This window comes from Lates calcarifer, linkage group LG15 (assembly GCF_001640805.2).
Source record: "Lates calcarifer isolate ASB-BC8 linkage group LG15, TLL_Latcal_v3, whole genome shotgun sequence".
NCBI lineage: Eukaryota > Metazoa > Chordata > Actinopteri > Centropomidae > Lates > Lates calcarifer.
Genome location: NC_066847.1, coordinates 30,684,485 through 30,705,620, shown reverse-complemented (window position 1 = coordinate 30,705,620; position 21,136 = coordinate 30,684,485). Strand labels below are relative to the sequence as shown.

The following is a 21,136-nucleotide window of genomic DNA, read 5'->3' as shown; positions in this document are numbered from 1 at the left end:
ATTATGACCATACTTTCAGTTTCCATATGATCATATGTCAGACTGTCAACTAAAACACTGACTAAGTTAAAAGAAACAACTGATCCGTAAATACTTGGACTAAACCTCATCAGTAAACCTTATTCAAATGTTCCATCTGAACCTCCGGTGAAAACAAGGACATTAGTGACACCTTGTGGGTGAGGAGGGAATTACACTCTTTGTTTTGCAGGAAGGACGTGGACAAACTTGCAGCCTGTCTACAGGAGCGTACAAGTTGTTCTCCAGAAATGGCAGCTCAGGAAGAATTCTTTGCGGGTAAATCACGTTATTATAATGATCAAAGTGCTACATACACGTTGTGCTGTTTGTGTGTGTTGTGGACGCTGTAGGCGTCCTGTGCGAGCAGTGAACAGTGAACAGTGAAGGCCGCAGCGTTCAGAAATTACAGTGAACATTACTTCGATTTGTTTGCACACGCACGTGAGGCTGGAACTACACGCGTCCTCTCGCTTTGACAGTGTGCGGTGTGCCAGTCGACAGAACAGTTGGCTTCATGCAGTCAGTGCTTGTTTGCACAGTTTCAATCAGTTGACTAGCTACCCTGAATGTATGTCAACACACTTTTTACAGTGTGATATTCTATCGCATTAGTTTATGTTTCTAAATCACTTTCACTGCATATCCATATGAAACTCGGCTGGTGGGGCTGAACATATAACTCTGTTACATGAACTGTTGCACAGGCATTCCCAAGATCCCATATGTACCCAGTGCTGGGCCAGGAGATGTCATGTGCTTCAAACACTACAATGCAGAGGAGGTAGATGTGCACACACACACACACACACACACACACACACACACACACACAGACAGATAACATTATGTGCATTGGGTGGAGATATAACCCTTGTGACATTGTTAATTTGTCATTTCCACTGTATGTCATAATCAAAGCAGAGCAGTGTTATGGGAGGCTGGTCAGAGTTCAGTGTTCCTGTGTGCAGGTGCTGATGGGAAGGAAGATGGAGGACTGGTTGAGGTTCTCAGTCTGCTACTGGCACTCTTTCTGTGGAACTGGTACTGTAACACCTGATCCAGCACTCACATTAATTATTAGTCATCAAACAGTCTGTAGTAGTGGCTAAAATGCTGCTTTAATATTCAGGCTTTGTTTAATCAATACGCTGTATGCTCCAACACAGGCCATTTAAATATTTAGGCTGTGTATCTTTTTATAATCTTAATGTTAACAGATATAATTATTTGTTTAAGTTGAGGCCAACAGATGTTGTTTCTTTCTTTCTTTCTTTCTCATCTTTCTTTTTTTTTTAATGATTATCTTCTGTGTTAGGTGCTGATCCTTTTGGGTTCCAGACGCTCCATCGGCCCTGGAATAAAGGGACTCCTATGGAATCAGCCAAGAGGAGACTGTGTGCTGCTTTTGAGTTTTTCACCAAGCTTGGTGTGAGGGAATTCATCTGGTTGTAAAAATTAAAGTTGCCTTTGCACATAGCTAATCAGAATGAACGTTAGTTACTGTATATTTCCTTTGTGACGTCTGCTTGTTTTCACAGGTTAAATATTACACATTTCATGACAGGTAATGGACCAGAAGTTACACATACTTTACATGTAGTTGAATAATACTTTAAATCAAGTAAATACATAAATAATCTATCTAATATCAGCAGGTTGTCTTATTGGTGTAATGCTAGAATAAAATTCTTCTTCTTTAGGGCAGAAAACATTGATTTTAAACCCTATTTCAATGTGCCAGTGGACCTGCACCTTACAAAATAAAAACAAACAAAAGCAACAAAATCTATTGAGGACAGATATGATTAGGCATTATTCTGAAAGTCCAAAGTTGTCCTCTGTTTCCTACAGAGACATGGCTCCTGAGGGCTCCACACTGAAAGAGTCCAACAGAAATCTGGATGAAGTAACAGACCTGGCCCTCCAGTTGCAGAACCAGACTGGAGTCAAAGTGCTCTGGGTCACCTGCAACCTCTTTGCCCACCCTGAGGTCAGTATTGTACACATGTCTTTAGAAAATTTGGCATTCAAAACTGTCTTTTTAAAGTTATGTTTTTGCAAGGCAAGAAGTTGTTTTCCCAAACCCTGCGAAACATCATGACATAGACATTTCATATATAAACTTTATGTGACAGGTATATGAATGGTGCAGCCACCAACCCTGACTGTCACGTTCTGGCCTATGCTGGTGCTCAGGTCAAGAAGGGACTGGATATTGCCAAGAAGCTGGGTGCAGAAAATTTTGGTATGAGGGACTTGATAGTTTCATCTTGTCTAAATGTAAAATGTCTACATGTTTCTTTGAAACTTCCTCAATGTAATCATTTAGTCATTCGTCCTTTCAGTGTTTTGGGGAGGAAGAGAAGGTTTTCTTTCCATCCATAATACTGATGTCGCCGCTGAACTGAAGCACATGGCCAACTTCTTCAAAATGGCTCTTGGTAAGCATGGGCATGAGTGTAGAATTAATAATAAATGTGGGTTTCGGTCAGTCAGTGTTATGCGTCAAGTCTCAGTTTCAGTTTCATATCTGTTTGTCACCAGAGTACAAAGAGAAGATTGGGTTAAAGTGTCAGTTTCTCATTGAACCAAAGCCTAAGGAGCCCTGCAAACACCAGTATGATTATGGTAAGGCTTCTAGAGTTTACACAAAGCTAATCTGCTTGTTAATCTCACAGTTTCAATTATGAATTTATTTGTCACTGTTTCCTTCAATAGATGCCATGAGTGTTATAGGATTCCTTAAGCATTATGGTCTGGAGAGTCACTTTAAGCTGAACATTGAGCCCAACCACACCACCCTGGCAGGACACTCCTACGAACATGATATTGTCATGGCCTCTGCGTGAGACACCTTAACTACTAACACTAATTTTACTTAATGTGAACACATCCACAGTATCTTTAACACTATGACAGCAAATGTTCTGTATAATCCTTGTTGGCTGGTTGGCACAGGTTTGGCATGCTGGGTTCAGTTGACTCAAACACCGGCTCTCCTGACCTTGGGTGGGACACAGATCAGTTCCCCATGGATGTCAGGAACACCACGCTGGTCATGAAGGTGAGCTTTAAATTGTAACAGGAATTTATTGCCAATGATGTTTCTGAAGATGACCTTGTCCAAAAGAAACTATAGCTAATATTTGTAATATACTTAGCAAAGACTGGTTTGACCAAACATGTGGTTGAATTTTTTTAGCCACTAGGTGGCACTGGAATGGGCTGTAAATACAGCACTTGCATTCCCTCTGTGGCAGCTAACAAGGTTAATAAAAAATGGAGCATTAAAAGCCAACAAACAAAACACAGACAACAAGTTAGCTTAAGAAGCTAAAAAAATTAAGTCCAGCTGAGGGGAAATGCAGAATCAGTGATAAACTCATGATGTCATGATGTTGCAACTCCTTCCACATTACACTTAATCATTTGATCTGTTGTTCATATAACAATATTGATTAATGCACCTTTAATGTTCATACTGTTTAACATCCTATTACACTTTTCTCTGGCTTATAAATAATCACACAGAGTACTGTCTTTGGTAAAATGTTTTGAAATAAATGCTTTGGCTCACCTTGTAGTTCTGCATCAACTATACAGCCTAAGTTTAGATGAGAGCAGTGCAGTGATTGTCCAGAGATCATTTATCCTTCAGTGGCTAATCTTTTCTAGACTATCATTGAACAAGGTGGTCTACAGCCAGGAGGCCTGAACTTTGATGCTAAGGTGCGCAGAGAGTCCACAGACCTGGAGGACCTGTTCATAGCTCACATCGGAGCCATGGATGCCTTTGCAAGAGGACTCAGGAATGCTGTGCGCATCATTGAGGATGGGATTATCACTGGTATGGTGAAGGTATGTGTGCAGCTACTTTAAATTCACTGTTAAATACAGTAGATTTGAATGTTCACAAGTAATATTATTACTACATTCTGCTTTATGTATAACTAGTTGTGTCTGATTGCAACAGGAGCGATACTCAAGCTTCAGTCATGGTCTTGGACAAAAAGTGAAGGATGGTTCTGCCACCTTAGAGGAGATGGAGGTAAGACTCCATTTAAACTCCTCTGTGGGATTTATATGAAATGAATACATGAACAAATATAGAAAATAGGTATGACAGTAAACTGAGTAGAAATCCAGCTGAGAGAGGATGATCCCAAAATGAACAGGTTCTGTTGTTTATTATTTCAGGCCTTCATTGAGCAGAATGGTGAACCCAAAGTCACATCAGGGAAGCAAGAAAAATATGAATCCATCTTTAATCACTACATCTGATAAAAACATTACCTGCCTGTGTCTGATAGTGATGACTGGTCATGAAACACAGGTGAGCAGATCAACTCAATGTTAGAAATATAGAGTGGCTGCGGTTATGCATGACTGCTGTTGTTCTACTAACTAATAGAGTATAAATACTGAATCTGAACACTAAGTACAAAGCTGAAATGTTTAGGTATTAGACAAACTGAGAAACATGCTAATTCAGTACATTCTTAAAATACGTGTGTCAGTGTTTATCATTAGTGCTATAAAAATCTCACCTGGCATTTGATGTAGGTTATATTTATATAGGCTAATGACTAATGTTGTTGTTGATGTATTAAAACACATTTTCACAATGAAGTTGATATGGGAATATGTTATATTGTGTTTGTTTATACAGTACTCAAAAAAAATAAATAAATAAAGGGAACACTAAAATAACACATCCTAGATCTCAATGAATGAAATATTCCAGTTGAAAAATCTTTCTTCATTACATAGTGGAATGTGTTGAGAACAAAATAACATGAAAATGATCAATGTAAATCAAAATTATTATTCCATGGAGGTCTGGATTTGGAATCATACTCAAAATAAAAGTGGAAAAATCACATTACAGGCTGATCCAACTTTAGTGGAAATTCCTCAAGACAAGTCAAAATGAGGCTCAGTAGTGTGTGTGGCCTCCACGTGCCTGTATGACCTCCCTACAACGCCTGGGCATGCTCCTGATGAGGTGGCGGATGTTCTCCTGAGGGATCTCCTCCCAGACCTGGATTAAAGCATCAATCAACTCCTGGACAGTCTGGTGCAATGAGACATGATGTCCCAGATGTGCTCGATTGGATTCAGGTCTGGGGAACGGGCAGGCCAGTCCATAGCATCAATGCCTTCATCATGCAGGAACTGCTGACACGCTGCAGCCACATGAGGCCTAGTATTGTCATGCATCAGAAGGAACCCAGGGCCCACTGCACCAGCATATGGTCTCACAGTGGGTCTGAGGATCTCATCCTGGTACCCAGTTACAGTCAGGGTACCTCTGGCTAGCAAATGGAGGGCTGTGCGGCCCTCCGAAAGAAATGCCTCCCCACACCATTACTGACCCACCACCAAACCGGTCATGCTCGAGGATGCTGCAGGCAGCAGAACTTTCTCCACGGCATCTCCAGACTCTCACGTCTGTCACATGTGCTCTGTGTGAACCTGCTCTCATCTGCCAATCTTGATGTTCTCTGGCAAATGCCAAATGCCCTGCACAGTGTTGGGCTGTAAGCACAAGCCCCACTTGTGGACGTCGGGCCCTGATATCATCCTCATGGAGTCTGTTTCTGACAGTTTGACAAACATACATATTAGTGGCCTGCTGGAGGTCATTTTGCAGGACAGTGTGCCTCCTGTTCCTCCATGCACAAAGGAGGAGGTAGCGGTCCTGCTGCTGGGGTTGTTGCCCTCCTACGGCCCCCTACCACGTCTCCTGGTGTACTGGCCTGTCTCCTGGTATCTCCTCCATGCTCTGGACACTGTGCTGACAGACACAGCAAACCTTCTTGCCACAGCTCGCATTGATGTGTCATCCTGGATGAGCTGAACTACCTGAGCAACTTCTGTGGGTTGTAGCATGTTGCCTCATGCTACCTCTAGGGTTGAGAGCACTGACAAAATGCAAAAGTGACCAAAACATCAGCCAGAAAGGATGAGAACAGAGAAATGGTCTGTGGTCACCACCTGCAGAACCACTCCTTTATAGGGGTTGTCTTGCTAATTGCCTCTCATTTCCACCTGTTGTCTGTTGCATTTGCACAACAGCAGGCGAAATTGATTCACAATTAGTGTTGCTTCCTAACTGGACAGGTTGATTTCACAGGAGTGCGATTGACTTGGAGTTACATTGTGTTGTTTAAGTGTTCCCTTTATTTTTTTGAGCAGTGTACTTTATTGCATTAGGGAAGGAACTGTCTCGTTTACACTGCATCATATCTGCAATCTAACAATATTTAGACACATTTTTGCTTCAACAAAAAGAAAAAGAAAACCCGCTATACTCTGAATAAGTAAAACAACAAATCATTGTTACTCTGAATAACAGTATTCCATTACATACACAACGCCTATTATGACATTCCTATCTCTGTCCAAGTCTAATATACCCTACAATATTATCAAAGTGTGGGCTCCGTAATCGATCAGATCAATCATACTTCATTGTCTCTATCCCCAGAATTCCATTCTTGTCAACTTTACTAAAATTTTGAAATGAAGGTGGGGTAGTTCTTAACATTTGACCATTTGTTTCCCTGGCTGCAGTTCTTATGACCCTATGTAGTAATTTTTTTTAATTTAATTTAATTTTTTTCACCAGAGTTAGTTTAGGTGTTGCCTAAAAATATATAACCCTAAATGTTTTCAGTGATTACCAGTAGGTTTTTAGCTCTGGGAAGAAAAATAAAAGATTTTATTTGTTGGTCGTTAATATCCAAAGACACTTTTCACCATTAACCACTGGAAAGAGGTCTCACACTGCACCTTTTTCTGGGTACTATGGATGTCTGGAGTGTTTGATCCAGAATAGAAATCTGGACAGATGTGGCACTTTGGCCCTGTGTGTCTGTTACAAATACTGAGTGTTTATCAGACAGAAGAAATGTCTATAGCTAAACTTAGTATTGTGATGTGTTTTGTTGTTTTCAGTATGTGCAACTATAGTTGCTATGGTAACAGCTTGCCATCTCTGCTTCAGAAGGAACACGAGAGTGGGCTATGATATATGCAGTCCAAAAGATGGTCCGGGTTTACACCTCAGAGTGATCTATCCTGTCAAATATGAACAATCTTTGCTCCAGGTCCCCCTCTCACTCAGCCTCTGCTCTGTTAAATAACTCAGACACTCACCTTTCCACTGACATCACATCATACTACCATCCTGCTAGCTGGCTGTCCAATCAGCTGCCGAGGGGAGGCCCATCACCGGCGCAGCTGTCCAATCGGCAGATAGCGTGAGCTCTGCTCACCGTCACGTCACTTCTGATTGGAGGGTTGGGCTGTGGAGGAGGCGGGATGTGAAACCACCGAATCCGAAGTAGTCCGTGTTTCTCATTGGCATAAATTATTCAGCAGCATCCCACCGACTGTCTGTGAGCCAGTTATCATGAGTTACAAAGGGAACTTTATTTTAGGTTGACTGTTTGTCTTAGGAACACCTGAGAAACAATATTAAATGAAGAATCAGCAATAATAGTTTGTTATTGCGGGGTGATTTTTTTCAGGGCTAAAGAAAGCCTGTTTCTCAGCAGTGCCCTTTCACCATCACCATCAGATAGATTTTTTTTTTTTAATTTCACAAAGATGTGGACTTTCCTCGGAATAGCGAGCTTCACATATCTTTACAAAAAATCCGACACAGTTTTGACTTTCGCTCACAAAGAGCTGGTGATGGCCGCAGCCTTATTCCTTACAGTCGGTCTGCTGCTCTCATATGTCAGGTACTTCCATGGCCAGAAGCTCAGACTCTCTCAGGTATTTAATTTGCCTCTGAGCCTCCTGTCTTATGTACCTGTTATAAACCACCTAATCCCTCAGACCTCAGCACGGAGGAGCGAGAAAGCAGCGAACAACTACAAACAGGTAAGATCATTCATATGGATTCATGTTAGATTTGTGAACAAAGGAAGACAAAGACAGATAAAAGAATGAATAGTTTTCCATTCAGTTTAAGTACTTAATTATATTCATTCAACTATTTCAATTTTTGTGAGCATAATCTTTCTCAAAAATTGGCTTTTTATTCTCATGTTTTATTTATGCATTTCTGAGCTAAAGACAAGTGCGCCAAATGTTCATGTGTGTTATATATTCAAGGAATGCCACTGAAATCAGAGGGACATGGCTGGTTATTTGATGAAATGTAAAGAAAAAAAAAGAGGACATTTTCAGTTGTTTGCCTTACAGTCTAGTTCAGTTTGGACTTTACACTGTGTGTGATGAGGCTCTCCACTCCATTGTTTCCAGAGCCGGAGAACAAGGAAAAGAGTAGATGCAGAGGTCTCTGCCAGACAAAGTGCCTCAGCCAGTGGCTCCTCTGTGGTCACAGAGCCAGATGTGGTCATAGTTGGGGCCGGGGTCCTGGGCTCAGCGATGGCAGCTGTCCTGGCTCGGGATGGGAGGAAGGTGACGGTGGTGGAGAGGGACCTGAAGGAGCCTGACAGGATAGTTGGGGAGCTGCTGCAGCCTGGAGGATACAGGGCTCTCAAAGAGCTCGGGCTGGAAGGTCAGTGATAGAAGCTCTTCCTGCATTTGTTTTCTCAGAGGTTAAAGCTCCTGAAAAACAATTTTCTCAACAGCTTTTTTTTTTTTTAAAGTGAACTGCCTTTTTTCACAGCTCCAAACAGCTTTTCTTAAGCCCTATGGTGGTTTCACATGTGAGATTTTATTAATTTTTTGATTCATCTGTGCTGCTTTAAAGTGGGCAGGGCTCAGTTGGAAAAGGTGATGTCATGTATCTCTTTGCACCAATCAGAATAAGGAATATTTGAATCAGAATCTGGTGACATTTGTTTCCAGCGCTGCCACCCTCTACAGTCCTGAGAGAGCAGCTCAGATGACTTTTTGTGCATTAATACCTATAGATGTGTTTTCTGAACTTTAACTCTGCTGCTCACTCAGTCTGCTTTCTGGACATATTTAAGATTTATTTTACAGGGCTTCAGTCACAAACCTATATGCAAAAATGTATAAAATTATCTAAATATTTCCAAAATGATTATAAGGGCAAGAATGATTATGATTAACAATACTTGTCACATTGTACTCTACTGTGATTTTAAGGCAGTTTTAACTAATAGATAGTCACCATGAAACTTCCCCAGCTGATTACTCACATTAAACATTGAGACAATTATTTTTTGTGTGACAAGTTTTCTGAAATGTTATGTCTAAATATACAAATGGGGCATTATCTGAAAAGAATGTGCATACATTTCCAGAACAGGAATCTGAACACTGAATAAAACCAAGTTCACAATTCTTGTTTCATTTTGTTGACATATTAGAGATAAACCTTCATATTATAGATAGGAATAAAAAAGGAAAGTTTGGTGTTACTGAAGCTGAGATTTCTGATGAGAAAAAAAGTTATTTTGAGAAAACAGCCCTTGAAGACATCTAGTGTGATCTATAGACACAAATAGACAGTGTGCAGTAAAATAAACATCTATGTTTTTTTTAATGTTTTCCTTCTACTACTATGAAGAACCCAGAATCTCTGCATTGAGCATTACATGATGTTTTTGTTTGTTTTTTTTCCTGTAGTGTCTTGCCTTTAATACATATTTAGCATTCCTCAGGAATTTCTTTTCCATAATGTTGTACACAGTATCACTTTTTCAAAATGCACATCTTTCCAGGTGCAGCTTCTCAGTAAATAACTGTTGGAGAGGCTTAAGAAATCTTGCCAGTGGTTGTAATTAACCCTTTTAAAACTCACCAAACAGTCAGTGTCCAGGTTATTACAAACTCAATTTCCAATTGATGGAATAGTGCTGCCATAAAACATGAAGTGTCAATATTGATCCTATTTATTTTCTCATTACAGTGTCAGTGAACAGTTGGAAGAAGCTGTTACAGAATATTTGTGTGATACTGGATCATTTTTTCCAATTTAAAAGGTTATAAACTGTATGTTAATGGACAAGTCTGCTCACTTAATTTCAATGGGCTTTCTTGTGTGAAATGGATTTTAAGAGCTGAGTAAAAATGTTTAAACTGAACAATATTTACAAGGCTTTTGGCTACAGTAACATATTGTTCTTTATTTAGTTTCTCTTATTTTTTGTTCCATTAAATCTGTTGGCATTAAATCACACAGTCATACAGTAAACAGCAGCAGACTGAATGAAAGATGAATGTGAGCTGTGAATCTGTAACCTGTTGCATGTGTTTGGCCTCAGGTTCAGTTGAGGGTCTGGACGCCCATCTGGTGAACGGCTACGTGATCCATGACATAGAGAGCAGCACAGAGGTGGAGATCCCCTACCCTCAGGAGGAGGAGAGCATCCAGTGTGGACGCGCTTTCCATCACGGTCGATTCATCATGGGCCTGAGGAGAGCTGCCCTGGCCGAGCCAAAGTGAGTGGAGTCGTGAAAAAAGGGAGTTCATGTGCCAACTAGCTAATGGGATGACATTGTTTTTGACAGCACTGGGGGTTAGAAGGAGCAGGAGTATGATTTAAAACACAGCCAAATGATATGACCCTGCAAAAAGCTGCTGAGCCAACCCTGAGTTCAGATTTCTTCTCTTGTTTGGTCAAACTGCTCCATCACATTTTTTTTTTTTTACCAGAATTTATTTTAAGGTAGTTCAGTAAAATATATATATTTAAGATTTAATTTCATGTAGAGGACCATTAACACAATTATCAGTGGGTGGTTAAACGTATTGCTTTATTTTAAGAAAAGTAAATGGCTGTTCACTGAAAAAGCCTTAATAGTACTCACTGAATCATCAGAACTTAGCATTGCCATCATATTATGAGTAGACATTTATTTTTTCTCAGTGGTTTCCTCTCTTCATGTCTCATATGCATGCTGCAGTCTCTAACTGTCTAATTGGGCCCCCCAGTGTCACATTTGTAGAAGGCACTGTGACCAGTTTGCTGGAGGAGGACGGCTGTGTAATGGGAGTCCAGTACAAGAATAAAGAAACCGGAGACGTCAAAGTAAGGACAGGAAACTCTGCAGTACGTGCAGAAGTGTGTTTAATGCGGAGAGTGTGTGATGACTGTGTGAACCTGTGTCCTGCAGGAAATCCATGCAGCACTGACTGTGGTGGCCGACGGCTGTTTCTCCAAGTTCAGAAAGAGTCTCATCTCTGGGAAAGCTCACACCTCCTCTCACTTTGTTGGATGCCTTATGAAGGTAACGAGAACAACGCCACCCAGTCTGACTGCTCTTACCACACCACACTGAATAAACTGACATGACCTTAAAATGACTTTAACGGTTCTAGAGTTGAAACAATGGTCAGCTGACAGAAATGTAACTGACAACAATTTTTTAAATAATCAGTTAATTCATTCATTTTTCAAGAAAATTACTTTTGTGTTCTTTTGTGTTTTGGACTGTTTGTTGGACAAAACAAATATTTGGAAGATGCCCGCTTGGACTTTTGGAAAATTTGTACCAGTCATTTTTCAGTACTTTCTGACATTTAAGAGAGAAAACAAATAACTGAATAACTGGTTATACAAGAAAATAATTGGCAGATTAATTAATAATGAATGGTTGCAACCCTAAATTGCTAAAATTGGAGCTAATTATTAATATGGAATACTAAATTCCATTTAAAATGTAATGTGAAATTGAGAAAAAAATTATGCAGACCTTACAAATGAACCTTTACCAACTGTAAATACCACGAAGAGTGAAATACAAATCTCCAAATATTGGTTAAAACAAATCACTCTGTTAAATAAACTAGAATCTGGCTCTTAGTTATCACCATGCTTCTTCCCAGGACTGTCCCCAGTTTAAAGCCAACCATGCTGAGCTGGTGCTGGCTAACCCAAGCCCGGTGCTCATCTACCAGATCTCCTCCTCACAAACCAGAGTGCTGGTGGACATCAGGGGAGAGATGCCACGCAACCTCTCAGAGTACATGGCTGAGAAGATACACCCACAGCTACCAGGTACAGGAGGGACGAGATACAACTTCATTTCTTATATAATTAAATGTAAGATGACCTTGGGTTTGAGTGAGACCTCCTGTAGAGTGATAAAAGGCTGCAGGATGTAATAAGGTTATTTGAGGATCAGCTTCATGGAACAATCTTACTTTTCACAACTTTTCATGAAGCACTGATGTCAGAAGTGGTGGTTGGTAAGAATGTACCCAGACTGCTGCCTGTGCTTGTGTGTGTGCTGCTAAGAAAGCTGTAGTTGAAGGGTTTGACATTCATGGTGCGCTCTGCTATTCAGCTGAAATATCAAAGCTACAATATCAAAGCGCCAGCTCCAGTAACCTTGACAGAGGTCTAGCTGAAACGCTGTCAATGGAGTCGGTCAGACTGATACATTGATAAATGTACATTCAGACACCAAAAGAAAAGGCTTTTTCTTGTGCGCACCTTTGGGTTTTCATCCACGGAGGCGCCTGAGTGATCGACCACCTGTGCTCTCTCTTTCTCTCCTTCCCTCAGAGCATTTAAAGGAGCCTTTCATGGTGGCGCTACAGAACGATCGACTCAGATCCATGCCTGCCAGCTTCCTCCCTCCCTCTCCTGTCAATAAGCCAGGTACTGAAGTGTTATCGACTGTCCTGCTCTTTATGATGGCCAGAGGGAATCTGTTGAACTGATTTCAGTATATGTATGGTATAAAGCATGACCTCTAAAGGAGTGTGTTGCTTAAAAATTGCTGTAAATGCATATTTTTTTTCAAGGCTTTTTTGCCAGATCACAGTTCTCATACCTGTATGGTAAATATGAAGCTACACTCAGCAGACCAGTTAGCTTTGCTTGACATAAAGAGTGGAAACAGCAAGGTTGGCTCTGTCCAACAGATGGTATTTCATCTTGTACACAACAACTGACTGGGGATGTATTTTGGATGTAAGACAAACAGCAGTCTGTTGTTTGCAGGTGTGCTGCTCCTGGGCGATGCTTACAACATGAGGCATCCTCTAACGGGAGGAGGGATGAGTGTTGCTCTCAATGACGTTCGCATCTGGAGGAGTCTGCTCAAGAACATTCCAGATCTATACGACGACAGAGCCACGCTGCAGGTGAACACAGGAACGATCTTACTCCTGAATTATTATCCTGCAAACTACTTCCTTGTCAGGATTAGAAAACCAGTGACAGCATTCACTTTAACACTCTATAATGTGTGAAATATAAAAAATAAGGCCTGTGTGTATTGCCTGCATAGGAAGAGCCGTTGATTTTTTTTCTACAATATTAAACTCTGTTTTTTTTCTTCTTCTCAATAGGCAAAGAAAAAATTCCACTGGGAACGCAAGTCATCACATTCTTTTGTGGTGAATGTGTTGGCTCAGGCCCTGTATGAGCTTTTTGCAGCCACCGACAGTGAGTCTCTGCCTGCCTCTGCATCATGATTATTATCACTACCTCACGTCCTATAAGTGAAAAAAGCCAAAACCTGAAACCATCCCCACAACAGATAATGGTCATTTTGAATCTCATCATGTCCATGTGGTTGTTTTGTGTTAACTAGATTCTCTTCATGAGCTGAGAAAAGCCTGCTTCCAGTACTTCAAGCTTGGTGGAGAGTGCATCGCTGGACCTATCGGACTTCTCTCAGTGTAAGTATTAAATAATGTCTTAACAATAACAGGATAGAAAAAACAGATCTAATATGAGATTATGGAAAGCAGCGTTGGATTAAAGTTATAGTGACATTTTGGGAAATGCGTCTATACACTTCCTTGCCAAGAGTTAGATGAGATTAGTACCACTTTCATATCCATTCAGTATGAGGCTCCAGCCAGCAGCTAGCTAGTTTAGCATAGCATAATGAGAGAGCTAAAACTATCATAAGCTTAAACTCACAAATTATATCTCATTTAATTAGCCCTACTACAACAAATGTATAAAAATGACAAGTGTGGGTTATGGGAGGATATGTGGGATATGTACTATTGTACTAACATGAGCTTGATCTATCTTCTCATCTCACTTGGCAAGAGAGCAAATGAACATGTTTCCCAAAATGTCAAACTATTACTTTAGATACAAGCTAAACTACAAGAGACTACATATTTTGATATTGAACAAATAACATCATGATTTTTTACCAGGTTGACACCCAAACCTATGACCCTTATTGGACACTTCTTCGCTGTGGCGCTGTATGCAATCTACTTCACCTTCAAGTCCGAGTCTTGGAGCACAAAGCCCAGAGCTTTATTTAAGAGCGGAGTCATCCTGTATCGAGCCTGCACAGTCATGTTTCCACTCATCTACTCTGAACTCAAGTACCTAGTGTACTAAAGAGCGCTACATCTGGACTCTGAACCAAACCCAGTGTGAGGCTAAGTTGGAAGCAAAACAAAACTTGCAAAAACTTTGTATTTAACGGTACTTTCTATGTTTGCCTTCCTCCTGAAAAGGGTACTATCCTCCTCAACCATGATTTACTACTGAAGATTTTCTACAATTTTCCCCTGCCTTACTGAAGATGTAATTCTCTTAATGTCCTACTTAATGCCTTGTTCCAGTTTGGACATATGCAATAATAACAAATTATGCAATTAGTATTGTTTGTGCTCACCCACAGTCTGCCCTATTTGCTAGAGGATTGCAACATACTGTACATTAGCTCGCACCCTTAATTACACTGAATATTCTGTACTGTGGAATTATTCCTGCCAAACAGAATTACCATGTGGAACATGGCATCTGAGTTTTATAATTCTGCAATAGATCCACTTTTCTGCTGTATGTTTTCATGTTGAGCTGATTAAGGCTGTATTTAATACAGGGATCCATTTCTTAATGATGATGTATTTTTAATAAAAGAATGCCTAATTTAAAATCTGAAGCACTGATGATGGAATGTCATAAAACAGATGTTTACATTGTTTTTCACACAAAACTACTTTTCCTGTATATTTTCAGCCTTATTTTGTTGAGCTAAAGGTTTGCAGGACTTAATGTTCAGTCAAACACTTTATTTCCTCTGACTGTTTCCTGCCTTCCTAAGATTGTTGCTCTTTACATTCTGCGATAGGAGACTTTTTGTAACATTTTTTGGTTTCTACACTATGAAACATGGTGACAGTGCAATGCAGCTGAATACGAACAAAACTAATCCCAGAACCCGAGAAGGATCCCTGCACTGCATTAGTCCTGCTGGGAGTCAGGGAAGGCCTGATGCAGTATGTTGCCTGGGGGAAGTTTGGGTTTGACTGGGGCTAATGTCCACATCAGGATCAAGTCAGAGGATGATGCTCAGGTGTTCTTTCTGCTGAGCTGACTTAGACAAGGAGCCCCTGAAGAGTGATTCACCTCAGCTGCACTACTGTCTTTACCTGTGCTTGTATTGGGCTTGATTGGCCATTAAATAAATCACATATGACATACAAGATTTAACTTGTAGTTTACTATTTTTTACAGCAGCCTCCTCTGAAAATACAGTGTGACAACTGAGTCAGTCACTGGGGCAATAAAGGATTATACCAAATTAAGTTTCAACACTACTTGACCAACACTAACAAATATGACCATTAGATGGCACTCACCAACAGCTGAAGGAGCCCTGTGAGGAGAGGCCCAGGTTATCACCCCTCTACAACAGTTCCAACTCTCAAAGGACTGGATTAAGTTACTCTGCTGTGCTTTTTGCATTGTTGTTTAGGAAAATGTATTGTAGAACATAATGAATTAGGATTGCAAGAGTTACAGAATTAGTTTGGTATTAGTCTTTTGCTGCAGCCTTATATATCTGGGTTGGTTTTAACAAGAGATTGGTAGTACTAAATATCTCAGATTTTGCACAGCTCCCTCCAGAGCCATAGAGGGCATTACACAACCTTTCTTGTGTATACAGTAGTTCTCCCCAAGGCCTATAAACATATTTTGATATCTAAAATGTATTTACTTGTCTGCCTGTTATATTCCATGTCAGAATTAATTTGTTTTCTACTTAAAAATTTACAGCTTGCATTTCATAACTCTTTCATTGATCTCAATGACTGCTCAATTGAATAATTAAAAATGTGTAATCAGTCTCTGCTTGTGAATGAAACTAAATCCAACCTACAGTGCAGCAGCAGGAGTTAGACTCTGCTAAGCTAAAAGTATTATTTAACAACACTTCCTGTGGCACAATCCAGACTCCATATGCCTTTGTAACCTACATGGTTACAAAGTAAGTACGGAGAACAAGAAGATATTATTTGCAGACTGAAAGAACGAAGCGTCAAAATTCAGTCATATCCCAGGTTACAACAATTAATTCAGCTTTATTGTTATTTATACATCACTGATACATTGTATTCTGGTGAAATAATTGGAAGAATTATCCATATTATTCTTTGTGACTCTCCACAAGGACACAAATACTGGTGTGGAAGACCAGAAAGGGGGGAAGAAAGCTCCTTGGGGGAGGGTTACGTACTGTACACACTTCCCTTCACCCACCATCATCTGCCTGTCAGAGGTCAGTCTTCCTGTATACCTACCTGTACCTACTGAGACTCACCTGACAGCCACACGAGGAGAGAAACCGAGCCCTTCTGCCACGTTTAACCACGTTCAACCCCCCCTTCCTACTCAGAGTAATCCTCCTTTTTAGACACACAGAGCATTTAGGGCATACCCTTATTGATATTGGTAGCAGCAAGCTTTCTACTAACAGTTAACATCTTAATGATCTAAACAAAAAAGTACTGTACAGCTACTGCTAAGAGAATCTAAGAACCTGGTTTTGACGCTTTTACACCAGATTAAAGTGCTAGAAGCAACCCACCAATCCACACTTTATTATATATATATATATTTATATAGCATTATGTATTTATATATATATATATATAGGAACAAATCTACTATTTTAACATTAATTTACAGGGTAATATACATTATATTGTAACAGCTGAAATATCAGCACAAATAGATCACTGTCACACTTAACAGCAAAATATATATGATTATATAAATCCATATATAATCATATATACCAATATATAATTGTCATATATGCATGTAAAACAGTTAACCACGTCTCAGGCTTTTCAAATGATACCCAGAAAAGCAATTGTGTATCAAGACGTAAAAGCTTTACAAGTTTCTCTCTTGAAAGAGCAACAGGCAGCGGCAAAAGTGCCACGACCTGCAGGTATTTGAGGTCACAGGACAGTTATTTGCATATTCCACAAATCTATTGCAACACATTACTGTCTACAAACAGTACAGCCAGCATCCTGTGAGAGGAGCTGGTGTTAGCTGGACTCACACGTACACCCACTGAACAGAACATTACGACGATGGGTGATCTGATTATAGCTATGTGCTTTCAGATGGTGTGCTATGACAGTGAACAACAGGAGGACTACAATACACAATACTCTATAAGTTTAGCCTCAGAAGACAACCCAAAACTGTACTGTACTGTAAAAAGACTAACCCCCCTCCCACCCTCTGTAAATATTCTCTCTTCTCTGAGTTAAGTGTCATCGTATCCTGCTGCTGATGTGTTTTGTATATTGGTGTTTTTACCACAAATCACAACTTCACTTTGACACTCCGCCATCACCAAGAGTAATGGAATGTGATCAGCTTTTGTCTCCTCCCCCTCCCCCCCTCTAACTGGGTCTCTCTCCGTCAAGGCTGACAGCACAGTGAGTAGCATCCTACCGAATGAACAAAGTTCTAGGGGGTTTGAGAGGGTGTCGGGGACTCCTTGAGGTTCTGTAAAGTTCAGATACACAATCTGTAGCAGTAGGGCAGTTCTCTCTTCTCCCAGCAGTCCCAAACCTCAGCCGCCATCATCTTCACCACCTCTCAGGAAAGAGGAGCTCCGATGGTCCTTTCTTCTTCAAGGCCTGGTTATCAATTTCCTTCTTCCTTCTCCTCACCCCTCTGATACAACCTCATTTTACAGTCTTCACCATCATTGTCACTGCTTTACACACTCCCCCTGCTCTGCAAAAACGCTGCACAAGGCTGTAACAAGATACACACAAAGGTAATTTTTCACAAAGAAAAAAAGCTCCGTAATAACTGCAGTAGTAACGCACAACAAGCATCCGATAGCTGGCTTCCGGCCTGGGGAGCCCTGGTGATGTGCAGTTAGGTTTGGGACATTGCCATTGTTCTAAAGGAGGAGGACTCCTCGGTTTGCCCTTTGCAGGACTTGCTTTTCCCTGTGATGCAATGTTTTGCTTATTCAAAAGCCCAGATCTCTATGTCCTGCACATAGAAATCCTCCTTTTTTGAGAGCATGGGGTTCCCAAATGTTTTACAGGAGTGACTTCTGCCGTGGTAAAGGTCTCCGTCCAGCCACAGGCCAAACTCACCGCTAGGAGAGAAGAGGACAAGCAGTTTTAATCAGGTTATCTCAAAGTACCAAGGAGTCCTGGGCTATTACGGGGTCTACTCCAGAATTGATTATTTCTTTGTAAATAGCATTATTTTATTTAGCCTAACATAACATGATACAAGTGCATGTATCACTATGGCTGGATATTGTATCTTATTAGTTTCTTCTGGGCTCCATAATCAAAAAAAATCTTAGGACATCACAATAAACCATACTTAAATATTACCACATATGATCAGATTCAGTGACAAGAGATAAATAATGATTTGTGTTATTCTGTTTTCTTCAAAAGCAGCTGGGGCTCACCTTCCTCCACCAAATGCTAAGGAGTCTGTATCTCCCTTGATGAAGAACATGTTGTCACCTGTCCATTTGTACACCTGTTGCAGACACAATAGGGAAGACATGACATATTCATTGTTGACATAATCTAATATTCTCTTTCCAATAGTCTTTATCCTCAGGAGAATAGAACACACGCATGTTTACCTCTGTGGGAGGATTCAAATTTAACATCTGATAATTTAGTTACAACTTTCAGACACAACCGAAGGAAATATCTCATCATCAGGCTGCTATATTCCTGGCAATCCACACCAACATATAATTCAAAACAGATCAATCGGTTCTTTGACAGGGGCCGTCAGACATTAATTAAGAGATTAAAACCACTATGTGTAGAATAGTTTTGTGATTGTAGCATCTTTCAAACTATTCTTGTGGAGTAAGCTCTTAATAGTGACGCAATCCCAGCCAGAACTGGTGCAGTCAATTTGTGTCTTTCAGCCTATTCATCTCAATGTCCCTGGGCTGAATCCATTAGGTGTAAAGCTCAATGTTAAAAACACAACAGAGCAGAATCAAGAATGCAAGTTACAAAACAACAATGAGTTGCAAAAAGCCAAATAAAGACCAAAAAACAACCCACTTGTAATTGTATCATGTATGAGGATATATAGATATTTATCATAACGTATAGAGAGCAGCGTGTGTTTGACAGTTATATGCATCAAGTACAGTTGCTGTGACTATGCTTAACCACAGTGTAGATCTTATATGGTATATCATGCTACACAGCAGTCTGGTTATGTTACTTTGCTAATGTTATGTAGCATAAATTATGCATATTATTATGCTTACATTGTTTTCCAAAAATGTTTTCAGTTTCTCGCAATAGCAGTGTGTTGGAAATGTGTATGTGTGTTCAGAAACTGCCTTGGCTCCACAAAAACAATGAATTTCAGCACAGTATTGATTGATTTTTAGGTCACTTGGGGGCAGTGGAACAAGCTGTAAACACTGACATCACCTTATAACACTGATATAGCTATAGTTTCCTATTACCCATCCAACAGACACTGACAAAAATTAGCATTCATGTGAAGTTGAGTTTCTGGCCATCTGACACATGTAAGGCCAATATTTAGTCTGCTTTTAGAAAGAACTAGCTCTTGCTAGCACATGCTAAATGCTATACTAAGTTCACCCGCTAGCTGCAGGGCTTTCTCATTTTTGGTGCTGGGCAGATACTGTGAGGTTGGTTTATCAGAGCTTTTTCACTGTAAACCATTTTCCTGCTGCTGCAGGAAACAAGGCTGATGAGAGTAGTGAGAATGAAACAAGCGGGGCACTGCAGTGATAGGTGAGAATTCTAAGTGGGTCTAAGTGGGTTTGACACCTTTCCCACCACATGGACATTTGATCCATTGTTAATATAAAACATTGATTAATGCAGCTTCTAAGTCTTATCAGACACACATACATAAGGTCTGCTGGATGTTCACTACGCGAAAAGTATACTGCAGAGCAACAAAACTAAATTTGAATGTCCGAGTGTAATATCAAACAGAGACAAAGGGACACTAAATTTTCATAGTGTGGAGGCCACTCACCTCAAACTCTGGATTGAAGGTGAAGAGGAAGGTTTCTCCTGTTCCATAAAAACCATCGCTGACTTTAAAGGGCTCAGATGCCAGCGCACCAAATACCTGGTGAAACAAGAGGAACTGATTATTGTAGACTCTGGACATAAGTTTTACATTAATAAGAAAGTTACTATTAAATTATTACTGCTAAAAAATGCTAAAAGGTTGGTTCCAACATATTACAGTATACTACTACAATATGTTTCTGTTGAACTCGCAGCTTACCTGGCCGTCGCTGTCCTTAATGACCATGAGCACTGGGGTGTCCTGGCCCTGCATGGCTCTGTACAGTGTCTTAATGCTCATGCCATGCTTTGATGTGCCAAAGGCCAATGTCCATGGGTACCCAATGGTCCGTGGTGGGAGATTCCTAGCAAGCTGTGAAAAAAATAATAATGAAAAAGGAAGGATGGAGGAAGGAAAAAAAGAGAAAGGAAATGAAAAACAGAAAGGCCACAGTCACCAATGCTCAATTACATCTGCAGTGACCTTTTAACACCATCTGGCGTTTAAAGAAGAGTAACAGGGCTCCAAACACACAGAGCAGCCTCATGAGAAAGAAAGGTCCAGCACTCCCTGAGAGAGCCCGCTGCCCTGCTGCTGACAGACTGAAGGATTAACAGTGGCTGCGGTGCATGGGGAGATAAAGCCGACAAAGCTGCTGGAGGAGCAGTGCAGTGTATGCGTCATTTTAATGGACAGATAAAACAGACACAGACTAAAACATGGAATTAAAGTGACAACTTTTTACAAAACGTAGCACCATTTTGTGTTGTATGAAACAAAGGCCTTTAAACTCTTAACTCGCTCTCCAATAACTCATCAGTCTCTTTGGTCTTTTCTTGTTGGTTCAGCACATCCTCCAG

At 40.4% G+C, this 21,136-nt stretch overlaps 3 protein-coding genes across 7 annotated transcripts in view; 2 read left to right on the top strand and 1 right to left on the bottom strand.

The window, feature by feature from the left end:
- Positions 1–189: 189 nt before the first annotated feature.
- On the top strand, positions 190–4,655 carry LOC108887148 (uncharacterized). Its single transcript, XM_018682346.1, has 14 exons — positions 190–297; positions 726–802; positions 990–1,062; positions 1,337–1,449; positions 1,560–1,585; positions 1,873–2,007; positions 2,154–2,266; positions 2,367–2,462; positions 2,566–2,649; positions 2,740–2,866; positions 2,980–3,085; positions 3,697–3,879; positions 3,995–4,069; positions 4,219–4,655. The coding sequence occupies exons 1-14, from the start codon at positions 270–272 to the stop codon at positions 4,300–4,302; spliced, it is 1,320 nt and encodes a 439-aa protein (XP_018537862.1). The 5' UTR covers positions 190–269; the 3' UTR covers positions 4,303–4,655.
- Positions 4,656–7,389: 2,734 nt separating this feature from the next.
- sqlea (squalene epoxidase a) lies at positions 7,390–15,390 on the top strand. The gene is made up of 11 exons (XM_018682360.2): positions 7,390–7,914; positions 8,299–8,557; positions 10,236–10,413; positions 10,907–11,003; positions 11,089–11,202; positions 11,801–11,972; positions 12,483–12,578; positions 12,924–13,066; positions 13,274–13,370; positions 13,519–13,606; positions 14,102–15,390. Exons 1-11 carry the CDS (start codon positions 7,636–7,638, stop codon positions 14,292–14,294), a joined length of 1,716 nt encoding a protein of 571 aa, XP_018537876.1. The 5' UTR covers positions 7,390–7,635; the 3' UTR covers positions 14,295–15,390.
- Positions 15,391–16,242: 852 nt separating this feature from the next.
- oxr1a (oxidation resistance 1a) overlaps positions 16,243–21,136 on the bottom strand; it is a 145,265-nt gene continuing 140,371 nt past the window's right edge. For all 5 annotated transcript variants that reach the window (XM_051076229.1, XM_051076232.1, XM_051076230.1 and 2 more), the window contains 4 exons: positions 20,496–20,648; positions 20,238–20,333; positions 18,652–18,725; positions 16,243–18,324 (listed from right to left, as the gene is read on the bottom strand). In XM_051076229.1, coding sequence (XP_050932186.1) covers positions 18,189–18,324; positions 18,652–18,725; positions 20,238–20,333; positions 20,496–20,648 — 459 coding nt within the window. In that variant the 3' untranslated portion in view covers positions 16,243–18,188. The remainder of the gene's footprint in view (positions 18,325–18,651; positions 18,726–20,237; positions 20,334–20,495; positions 20,649–21,136) is intronic.